Raw genomic sequence first — 11584 nt, forward strand, 5'->3', positions numbered from 1 at the left:
TTACACATTCGAAAATGTAGGATTTACGCAAATTTGTTTGCTTTGTGTTACATTAATATGGCTTACATTGTTCATCGAATATACTAACAAAAAACAACCATGTTATTCTTTTAAGTACATGTAAATAGCATGGTACTTAAATATGGTAATCATTCAGTACCATAGTATATATCAAAGTATCGCAACGTAAGAATTTGATCTAACATTTTACTTAAATATCTTTAAATAGTGAGGTAACCTCAATGCTGTGAGATCTTGCTCTTTTAATATAGTATACACCATTTTTATTTGAATAAATATTAAAAATATAAAACACTGATCTAAACAAAAATGTATGGCAAGTCCATATATCTACACAACTATTTGAAAGTTTGAGGGGGTCAGTAAGATTTTTAAATGCTTTTGAAAGAAATATCTTATGCTCACCAAGACTGCATTTATTTGACTAAAAATACAGTAAAAACAGTACTATTGTAACATAGTGTTTTAATATATGTTAAAATGTAATTTATTCCTGTGATGCAAAGCTGAATTTTCAGCATAATTACTGCAGTCTTCAGTGTCACATGATCCTTCAGAAATCATTCTAGTATGCTGATTTGCTGTTCAATAAATATTTCTTATCAATGTTATAAACAGTTGCTGCTTAATATTTTTGTGAAAACTGTGATATATTCTTTGAATATAAAATTCAAAAGCATTTATATGAAATAGAACCTTTTTGTATCATTATAAATGTCTTCACTGTCATTTTGTGTCAATTAAATGCTGAATAAAAGCATTCATGTCTTAAAAAAAACCATACTGACCCCAAAATTGTAAACAGCAGTGTACAGTATGTGTGAAGATGAAGTTAGTCAGGTTGTACTGCTTACTATAGGTTTAAAAGCAATATAACAGAACACCTAACACTGCTCACCTGCTGCTTGCAATATTAATTTGGCAATAAAGGTCAAAATCAGCACGGCCCCAGAGTTCCTCATCGTCCCTCGTGGCTTCTGAACGCCTTAGATCTGTCAGTGAGAGACAAGAGAGGAAAAGTGAGATATTAGATCTGTATGATGAAAGATATACTAAAATAGAGGTTGTTGAAGAGAGTAGACACACTACAGTAACTGTAATTGATTTGCATGTCCATGAACCATCTGTGTTTTAGTATAAACATAAGATACTGTATATAGTACGTGGGACCATTAAAATAAAACACACACTGAACTCACTTAGAAAACTTTCGTTGCCGCCTGAAAAAACTACTTACAGACCAGAGCAGTCAAATATGCCACTTCTGATATTTTATGAATATGACCATTAAAAAAAATGCAGTTCTACTTCACATCAAAGCAAATCAAATGAAAACTTTTTTCTGAATTAGCATTTGTTGGATTGTTTGTTTGTTTGTTTGTTCAGATCAGATTTCATCATTTTTGTTTGTGTGCAAATATTCTTCCAGGAAGTTGGAACAAGGTGTTTTTGCAAAAATGTTTTTATCTATACATCAAACTAAAGACTTTGTACTTATGACAGGATGCGGTTTCACAATAATCAAATATGTCCTTTGTCACTCACTGGACATAAACAATATCTATCCATCACGTCTGCACCTTTCAACACTTTCTCAATCATTAGGTCCTTCAGTACTTCTTATCAAAGGACAATATGAATCATGATCTGTTTGATTTTAGAGAACAAAGCAATTCTGATCAACCAAACTCATTTAGTTACTGTAAACTTGAAAGGTAAATCTATATTTCATGAGGTTTTGCAACCAACTGCTTACCAGTTAAAAATATAGTGGTCATCAAACTGCCACTTTCTACATTTTACATGGCCAAAGCAGCATGTAAAAGAACACTATCTCTTAGTGTGGGAAATTTTCCACTACTTTTATAGGGTATTTTTGTGTGTTTACAACCTTGAGGCAAAGGTTTTAAACTCTGCTTTTCAACATCCCCTTTCGGGCCGAAACACTGCTATTGGCATATGTGAAACTTCCAGAATGAATTGCTAAACTAATAAAAAAGGCAGACAGATCCATGCCTCCAATCAAAGTTTTAAAGGTCTATGGAAACAATTTTCAACTTGAACTATAACTGACACACAGCTAAACAAATTTCCAAATGTTAAGCTTTTAAATGGGAAACAAAATACAATTTATTCTCTATACTTTTGTGAGAGCTCTTTTGACTTATGACTTATTGCCACTCAACTTCAGCACATTCATTGGCTAAATTTATGTATGTGTAACAGCTCAAGCTAGTTAAGTTTTGTTATAGACTTTCCAAAGTCTTACTTGTGTTTTAACAGTTTTGTGCCCTACCATACAAACAAGTGACTTAAAGGGGTCATGAATTTAGAAATCAAATTTTCCTTGATGTGTCATTGTACTATAAAAACATCCTGTGAGTTTCAGAGCTCAAAACTTGCTTGTTAGTCTAAATACAGCTTTTATTGAAACCAATATCAGAAAACGACTCGTTTCAGATTTTGTCACATTATGATGTCATGTGAAAGCCTGCCTCTGCAGAATCAGATCAACGCCTACTTCTACATCATCACATCTTTGGCCCCGCCCACTGGAGCGTTAGTGACATGAGAAGGACAGAAGAGCAATAAAGGATCATTGGACTAAAAAAAAAATTGCTACGAACAGCTAAAAAACGTAAAATATTTACGAATCTTTTATATCATTAAGATATTTGTATCAATGCATTTTTATCATTTTATCGATAAGTGATTTAGATTTTTAAATCCCTTAACCTACCCCTAAACCTAAACCTACCCATTTATAGTGAATATAAAACGGAACTGAACAAAATATGCAGGGAAATGACCATTTTAGTAACAATATAGCATTAAAAAGATGTTTTTTATAGTCGCTAATCCCACGTCTACCTCTAAACCTAACCATAATTGGCTATTTCTAGAAAAAAATTCTATTTTATGGTTATGAAGAAAACGCCTTTTGTGTCCCATGGCAAACAAAGTAAATATTACATGATAAGTAATGTTTCAACAATTGCAGAAATATTATTCATTTTAAGGGTTTAAAGTGTAGTCTTGTTTAATATTATGTATTCTTCGAAACTGGTTGGCAGCAGAAATCACACAGAACAGTACGAAATGTTATCATTTCATAAATAAATGAGTAAACTTCATGTAATAATGCAATTGAAAATATAATGCCATTGATATGACAACTTAATACAATATAATAAAATATTAATACCGCATTTTCAATATTCATAAGGATTAATTTGTAAGTCTGTAAAGTTGTTCATACGTAAATAATTTACGTTTTAGGTGTCGTCAATATTGTCAGTATTGTACGTTTAGATGTTGTAAATACGTCAGCATTGTACGTTTCAGTGTCTGTGCAAATGTAAATAAATGAACGGTTTGTAGAACCACATTTTACGTAAAATACATACAAATTCTCATGAGATCACATTGACAGTGACACTGCACAGTGATTCTCTTATTTACATTGTGTTTGCACTGTTAGTTATGATGAAAGCATTTGTGAAAGTGCAAAACTCGAGTTGCGATGACGAGATCACTGCATTCATCGCTAAAACCTTTCATGCAACGGGAGTAGATCTAAATATAATGCTATAATCAACACTCTCCATGATTAGTTAATCTCAACAGCTGTAATAGTAAAAACATAGAAAAAGTTTTTGATAGAGCTCCACACGTAATACTTATTTCATATGCAAAGATGTTAACCAGTCATAGCAACGGGCGTTTCCATTGAAGTCTCACAGCAGACACGCCCCTTCCAACAGAGCATTCAAATCAGAGGACTAAGATCAGGGTAGAAAATAGGGGTGAGCGATTATATCATGATATTTCAAGAATATTTGCGATAACGATATTTATGACGATATAGAAAAAAAAACATGGGCTCGAATGTGCTCTTTGACATCAAAGAATGAATACTTTGATGTCATACGCCGATCAGTCTGCGCAGCGCTGCTTCAAGTCGAACACATCTACTGGGTTTGTGGGGTTGTTGTTGTGCGCGCTAGGGAACGTATATCCGCCATACGTCATCATGTCGCTATATCATTGATATCGCGATATGACAATTTTTTATCATGTAAAAAATTATACCGGTATTATCGTGGACGGTATGATATGGCACACCCCTAGTAGAAAATGTCCTTTTATTTTTAAATTAATTTGCGGCGCGTTAAGGCCAATTTTTCGTGCAGGCAATTTTTTGAGACTGCGCGGACGGTGCGCGTACAACAGCGCATGCACGAGGTGAATGTTGAGACAAAAGTAGGTGGTACTGCGCATATGTATGTAGCTCGTCCGTTATACCGGTATTATCGTGGACGGTATGATATGGCACACCCCTAGTAGAAAATGTCCTTTTATTTTTAAATTATTACAATTTTTGATGTAAAAATTATACTAACATTGTAAATGCACCTCAGGAAACATTATCAAATAATTAAAAATTACAGTTCCCTTTAAAAACAGCAATGTTGAATAGGGGTTGAACAATTATGACATACTGTAGCAGTTTTACAAAAAATCTTGTAACTCAAAAACATTACATTATATATTGACAATATCACCTTTAATGTGCCACTAAACTGTTACACATGCAATATATAATAATTTATATAATCGTAGAATTTTTCTTTCTTTCTTTTTTTCTTTATTTATTTTGGTAAAATTAAGAAATCGGAATGGAATTTTCCTACTTTAAATATGAATTAAACATGAGCAGAAGTCTACAGGACAAAGAAAAGAAAGGTCAGAGCAAAAAAGGTGAATTTCTCTAATGAATAGTCATGAACAATCTGAGCAGCCAAGACTAGGCAAGCTACACTGTAAAGTTTTTAGTAAATCACTGATCACATTTGGCACTAATGTTATTGGCACTATGTAAATTTACAGAGCCAAAGAAACACCAGAGTATGTTAGAAGGATTTGAATTGAGGGATCTCAAGTGTTTTAACAAATAGGAAGCATTTGGGTGGTTGCCTACTGACCAGATTCAGTTGGGAACGCAAACCGAGCCGAGCTGCACCGTGCCGAGCCGAGTCATACCACGCAGTGTAAAAGCGCCATTTGAAAGCTGTGCGGACGTGGCTGTGCGCTGAGACGGAACAGAATGCGGAAAGTGAAGTATACCCAGCTCTCCGCGCCACTTCGCTAAAGATATGCGCCTCGCCTATTTTTGAAGGTAAGAGTGTGTGCTCGAATGTGCTCTTTGACATCAAAGAATGAATACTTTGATGTCATACGCCGATCAGTCTGCGCAGCGCTGCTTCAAGTCGAACACATCTACTGGTGACCAGATTCAGTAAAAAAAAAAAAAAAACTTTCAATGTGCTCAGTAAGTTATATGCCAAGGTTTTGAGTGAAAAATAAGCAACAGCAATGCCAAAAATTTAGTGAAATACTACATTTACTCTAATTCATCTACGATATAATGTGTAGGATCAAACAAACATCAGAACACTCACAATCACTGTGCAATTTAGGCTTCTACTTAATCTTTTTTGTCAGGAAAAACTATTAAAAACTTAAGTATGTTACCAATGGCTTTGAATCAACTTGCAAAAACCTCAAAGTTTGCCTGTGCATGTAACTGAGCTCTGTAAAGTCTAAATCAATTGCACATCTTTCCAATTAATGGCCATACTAATAAATCTCAAATGATATCTCAAAAATATCTGCATGGATGAGGCCACGACCTATGCACCTCTGACCTGAGCTCATTTGTGTAATGCATAGAAACACGAACTGTCAGAAGACAACAAGTCCTGACTCATACTAGCAAAATATGACAGAAAATTCTCTGGAAACTAAATAGACATGAATTATGCACTTACATCCATTTGTTTTCATTAGAATTTAGCCTTGAGAATTCATTCAAGCTGCGCCAACTGTGGCATGAGAACACAAGCTAATCAATCAATCTGAATTTGTATTTTCTGCTTTGTCATGCGGGCTGTTTTCTCATTTAACGTATCAGTTTCCGTCACTTTATGATATTAAGTGCTCCCAGTGTAAGTATGGAAATAATATGCAAATACATTAGGCATCTGACACCTCTGCAGAATCGGCTTAATCTCCAGCCTACCATTAATCTGATGACAAAAATAAGCACTAAGCACATGGAAAGCATGATATTAGGAATGCAGATTGAGATAGACGTAAATATGACAGATAGCAAATGAGGGGAAAAGAGAGAGTGAGAGAGAGAGAGCAAAGAACTTTTATTTCCCCTTGTGAACAGGGTGGCATCACAGATTAAAAAAGGAAAAAGAAAACTTCTTCAGCTGGCATATACTCCATATCTGATTACGTAAGGGATTATATCATCATAACAGAAAGACCCGGTCAAACTATGTTATTTCATATTCCATATTCCATAAAGTGGAATGGTTCATGACACTGACCCGACATACGCTGGCAGCCCTATAGAGCCTCAATGAGTTCAACAAGCATGAAGATTGAAGGAGGTCATGGGATTGTTGCTTTCCGTCATGAATGGTTAAATTAACATACAACTCAAATACGCATTGCTGAAAAATCATCTGTTGACATTTGCGTTTTTTTTCTCCTACCTCATATCATTGCCATCACAAGTTTTCCATCAAAGTCTCTTGGGGGAACGCAGGAGGAACATTTTTCATGATGTCTTAATTTTTTTTTACTTTCACTCTTCATGGGCTCTGTAGTTCCAGACTAAGGATCCGCAAAACTACATTCAACATTGAATGTTAATTTCACTTTCTTACTAAACATACACAATGGGATCAATCAGTTCATGAGATGCCAGACCTCCTAAAGGCTTAATTCACCAAAAAATGAAAATTATTTACTTATTTAATCACCCTCATGTTGTTTCAAACCTGTATGACTTTCTGTGTTCTGCAAAGCACAAAAGAAGATATTTTGAGGAATATTTCAAATTTTTTTGGTCCAAAACAACACTGCCCATCTGACTTTCATTGTATGGACTAACTAACTAACTAAATAAACACTGCGACATTTTCAAAAGATCTTTTATTGTATTTCACAGAAAAAAAGACAAAATTAAAGGTTCCCAAAACACGGTCTCCTTCTCCCTTTCTACTCACTTTTTAATATTCACTCCTGTTTTATTTAAAATTAAACATCTCTCAGAGGCCTGTCACCAACCACTATGTCTGTCCCAGCACTGTTAGTCAGCCCTACAGCAGCCCTCTAGTTTCAGCCTGTTCCCCTCACATCTAGGACTTTCTTTTGTCATCTGTGAATAGGCCAAAGCATCCAAATTTGAATATAGAGTTGGTCTTTGACTTGATGTAGCCATGATTTGAAAAACTACCCATTTTATGGTGTGGCCAACGAAGGAAACTTAAACTCTCATACCTTCTCATGTTGCCCGACTCTGGTCAGCATTAAATACCATTCAGTACCAAGGACAGCAGCATGATATAGCTGCCCAAAACCTCAAGACCATCAAGACTAAAAAGACACCAAGGCAACCTAGAAAGTTTGGAATTTAAAAAAATATATATATATTTTTTTTTACTAAGGATTTCTTTTTTTCTAAAAATGTCCTACCAGCAACTGTCTTTTCAACAACTTGCAGGCTTCGGCCACAGATATTTGAACTTGTATGATGGATTTATTATTATTATTATTATTATTATTAATAATAATAATAATAATAATAATTAATATTTTAGAGGGCTACAATAAAAGCATACAACTAATAAAAAAATAATAATAATAAACAACAAATGTCAAGTCAGTGGACCTGTATCAAATGGCACACTTTTTTTAAACGCCAGGGTTATTTTAATATCATCGAGATATAGTTTTTATTAATATTTTGATATGTTGTGTAATATTAAAATTGTGTTTTTATTTTAATATTTTGTCTTCATTTTCATTTTAAAGTTTTAGTAATTTTGTTGCATGTTTTTTGTCATTTTTATTAGTTTTGTATTTTTTCCCCCCTTTTTTTTAAATTTCTTTTTAATTTTTTTGTCTGTATATTTTTATTCACTTTTATTTCAGCTTTAGTTTTAGTTATTTAATTTTATCAAAATAAACTAAATGAAAATTAGAAAGGTTGCCTTGGCAACTAGGTGAAATAAACTAACCTTACATTTTCTTGGATGGCACTGTAAACATTTAAAAAAATATATTTATCTATTTGTTTGTTTGTTTGCTGTAGGCAATGTGGAATTTTGGTCAATATCAGCAGTAATCCATAAATTTGTTGATTTTTATAAGGGACATCACAAAATATGAAACCATATTGTATTAAACAATGAATCAATGACTAAATTCAGAACAGAAATACTAGAGCTATTAAAAAACTGACCCTTAACTGTCATCTAATTGGTCTGTTGTGTATTAACCTTAATTGGGAATCAATCAGTAAAGATATAAAGGTGTGCGGACTGCTGACCCTATAATCTTCAAAACAGAATCCTGGGCCGAATTGAATCTAGTAATGAGACAGCACTGCACAAACGGGCATGTCTGACTGCAACGTGTATATACTGCCATTATTAAGTACAGTAATCAAAAAGAATTGTTCTTCAAGTTATTCCAGTGCATTTAGGCCAAGAAATGAAGCAGCGATAATAACCTCAAGCAAGACCTTTCCAACCTAGACGTAAGCTTGCATTGATTTATTGACTAGTATGATTGCACTGAATGCTTGTCCATTGGCAAACAAATGCTGCACTCTGAACTGTTGCGGAAAAGGCACTGACAATCAGTGAACCCAATTGGCTTGTAACTTAAGTCATGTAAAATGAAAATTCAGACACGGTGTCTGTGGTGAGGGTAAACGCAACATTAACATCATCTCCTTTTAGCAGTACAGTAGCCATTCATTTATTGTGTGTATTCCTGATGGCATTATCCACTCTCTGGTGATTTGATTTTTTAAGAATGTTCCTTTTGATCTGATAATTGGCATTAGAAGATTGCCCTCCTACTGTTTACAGCTATCTTACATAACTTCCAAAGGGGCGTGGGGGGGACGTAAGCCGCTAAGCCGGGTGAACAGTAGCAAGCAGGGGCTTGTCAACAAGTCGGCACATATCTGAAGATTATCCAGAAACTCGCTCTCTCACACACCCTCGACTCTTCTCTGAGAGGTCTTGCTGGCATTAGGAATTAATGTTCTCAGGTTAAAGCTATGAAAAGATCTAGGAGGATTACCTGACCTAATTTTGCCCCATCATTTTACCTACAGGAGGTTTAACATTTGCACTGTGATTTGCGAGGAACTAACGTATTGTGTTAAACTATACTTAGGCTAATGAGTATTAACTATATACACAATATACACAATTATTCAAAGGGTTGGAATAATTACGATTTTTTAAAAATGTTTTTGAAAAAAGTCTCTTATGCTCATCAATGCTGCTTTTATTTGAGCAAAAATACAGTAAAAGCAGTAATTTTTAAAAATAATATTACAGTTTAGAAACTGTTTTCTATGTAAATTTTGTTTTGTTTTTTGACTATAATTTATTCCTGGAGCAGCCATTACTCCAGTCTTCAGTGTCACATGTTTGCAGGAAAAAAAAATCTCTCTCTCTCTTTTAAATCTTAACTTTTGAATGGTAATGTGTCACAGCTTCCACAAAAATATTAAGCAGCAAAACGGTTTTCAACATTAATAATAGTAAGAAATGTTGTTTCTTGAGCATCAAATCAGCATATTAGAATGATTTCTGAGAGATCATGTGACACTGAAGACTGGAGTAATGGCTGCTGAAAATTCAGCTTTGCATCACAGGAATAAATGAGATTTTAAAATATATTCAAATCAAAAATGGTTATTTTAAATTGAAAAACTATTTCATAATATTACTATTTTTACCGTATTTTTAGTCATATAAATGCAGCCTTGGTGAGTATAAGAGACTTTAAAATTATTAAAAATGTTTTGTAGATTACTAAATATTTAAAAAAAACTACGCACATAAATATGGAATAAGAAAATATAGAATGTTAACTTCCAATGCTCAAATCTGTTTTTATTAACTACATATAAATTATGAGTCATTCATGAATATAAATGAATGACAGTTATGTTGGGTGCATGTTTGGGTCATAGTTTGAGTATCGTTACAGAGTAGTGAGGTTATGTGGGTTGTTTCAGCACACATCAACCACAGACAGCAAGTACAATTCTCCAATTAGGATGGCTATATTTACCATTTAACCTATCACTCAAGACGGTACAACAGCTATTCAGAAAAAAACATGACATGGCGATGGTAGTCATTGCAACGAAATAAAATAAAATGCATTTTTCACTTCTATTCTGGACCTCTTGGCAGAAAAAATGCCAAGGTCGTGAATCATCATATGCCAGCAGGAGTGCATTAGAGCCCTTATTATGAGAAAAGAACATCATTGTTTGTTTGCTTCAGGAAATCCAGAGTTACCTGTATGCGATTAAACCCTATAATGTTTCAATTTGTATGGCTATTAAAAGCATTGACACTAAAATATTGCACTGTACACAAACAAGAAAGTAAGAGGGAAAGAAATCGTAGTTTTTATTAACTACGTACGTTTTTCTAAATTAAAAAAAATTACAATTCTAAGTTTACATCTTGCAATTGACCTGCCCCCCTTAGTTACTGTTGCTAGGTCCAACAAGCCACGTCGCTCTCACACCACATCATGTTCTCACGCACTGAAAAATACATCGCAGAGCAAAGAGGGAACTGGCAACGTGCCGAAAAACAACACCGAGCAGGTTACTTTTGGTATTAAACAAAGTCTCGGCTTTCAAATTTGGTCATTTTTTAAGAAATTCAAACATATATAAACAATAAATGCAAACAAATTCAAACAATAAATACATACAAGAAATGTGGCTCTTTAATGTGTCGTGACAGATCGTTGTAGCACCTCAGTTCAAGCAGCACGTGAACCGATCATCTCTTCCTCTTTACTAGTTATAGTACAAAATAAACATGAATGAACATCACAGGGTATTTTGTTTCAACTGCGGAAAAGCATCAATATATACCCTTTTTCAAGTTCAAATCCACCAATGTTAATCTACTCTCCTGACTGGTTTGTTTATCGGACAAAATGGCTGATTCAGCATTATGATTGGTTAAATCGCCTGTCAATCAAACTCCCTGCGAAGGATCAATTCTGTTTTGTTCTGTAGTGTTTCTGCCACAGAATAAAAAAACTAAATAAATGCTTTTTATCTCATAATTCTGACTTTTTTCTTGCAATTGTGAGTTTTATCTCACAATTATGATTATTTTTCTCATCTTACGGAGCCCCGCACATGACATGCAAGAAAAAATAAATGAATCGTGCGCACAATTTACTAATTCGTTCCCTCGATGTACTAAAACGTGCACACGATTACTATTTCGTTCCCTCGATTTGCCAATTCGTTCCCTCGATTTGCTAAATCGTGCACACGATTTATAAATCGAGAACGAATTAGTCAATTGTGCGCACGATTTAGCAAATCGAGGGAACGAATTAACAAATCGAGGGAACAAATTAACAAATCGAGGGAACGAAATAGCAAATCCAGGGATCGACTTAGCAAATCGAGGGAATG

General features: G+C 34.2%; 1 protein-coding gene across 1 annotated transcript in view; it reads right to left on the reverse strand.

Annotated features, from left to right (window-relative positions):
• Positions 1 to 11584, reverse strand: part of LOC107719077 (prolactin receptor-like) — a 30947-nt gene that overhangs the window by 13355 nt on the left and 6008 nt on the right. The window contains exon 2 of the mRNA XM_016526396.1: positions 920 to 1013. Coding sequence (XP_016381882.1) covers positions 920 to 983 — 64 coding nt within the window. The 5' untranslated portion in view covers positions 984 to 1013. The remainder of the gene's footprint in view (positions 1 to 919; positions 1014 to 11584) is intronic.

Source organism: Sinocyclocheilus rhinocerous, unplaced genomic scaffold (genome assembly GCF_001515625.1).
Source record: "Sinocyclocheilus rhinocerous isolate Xijiao unplaced genomic scaffold, SAMN03320098_v1.1 scaffold663, whole genome shotgun sequence".
Lineage (NCBI taxonomy): Eukaryota > Metazoa > Chordata > Actinopteri > Cypriniformes > Cyprinidae > Sinocyclocheilus > Sinocyclocheilus rhinocerous.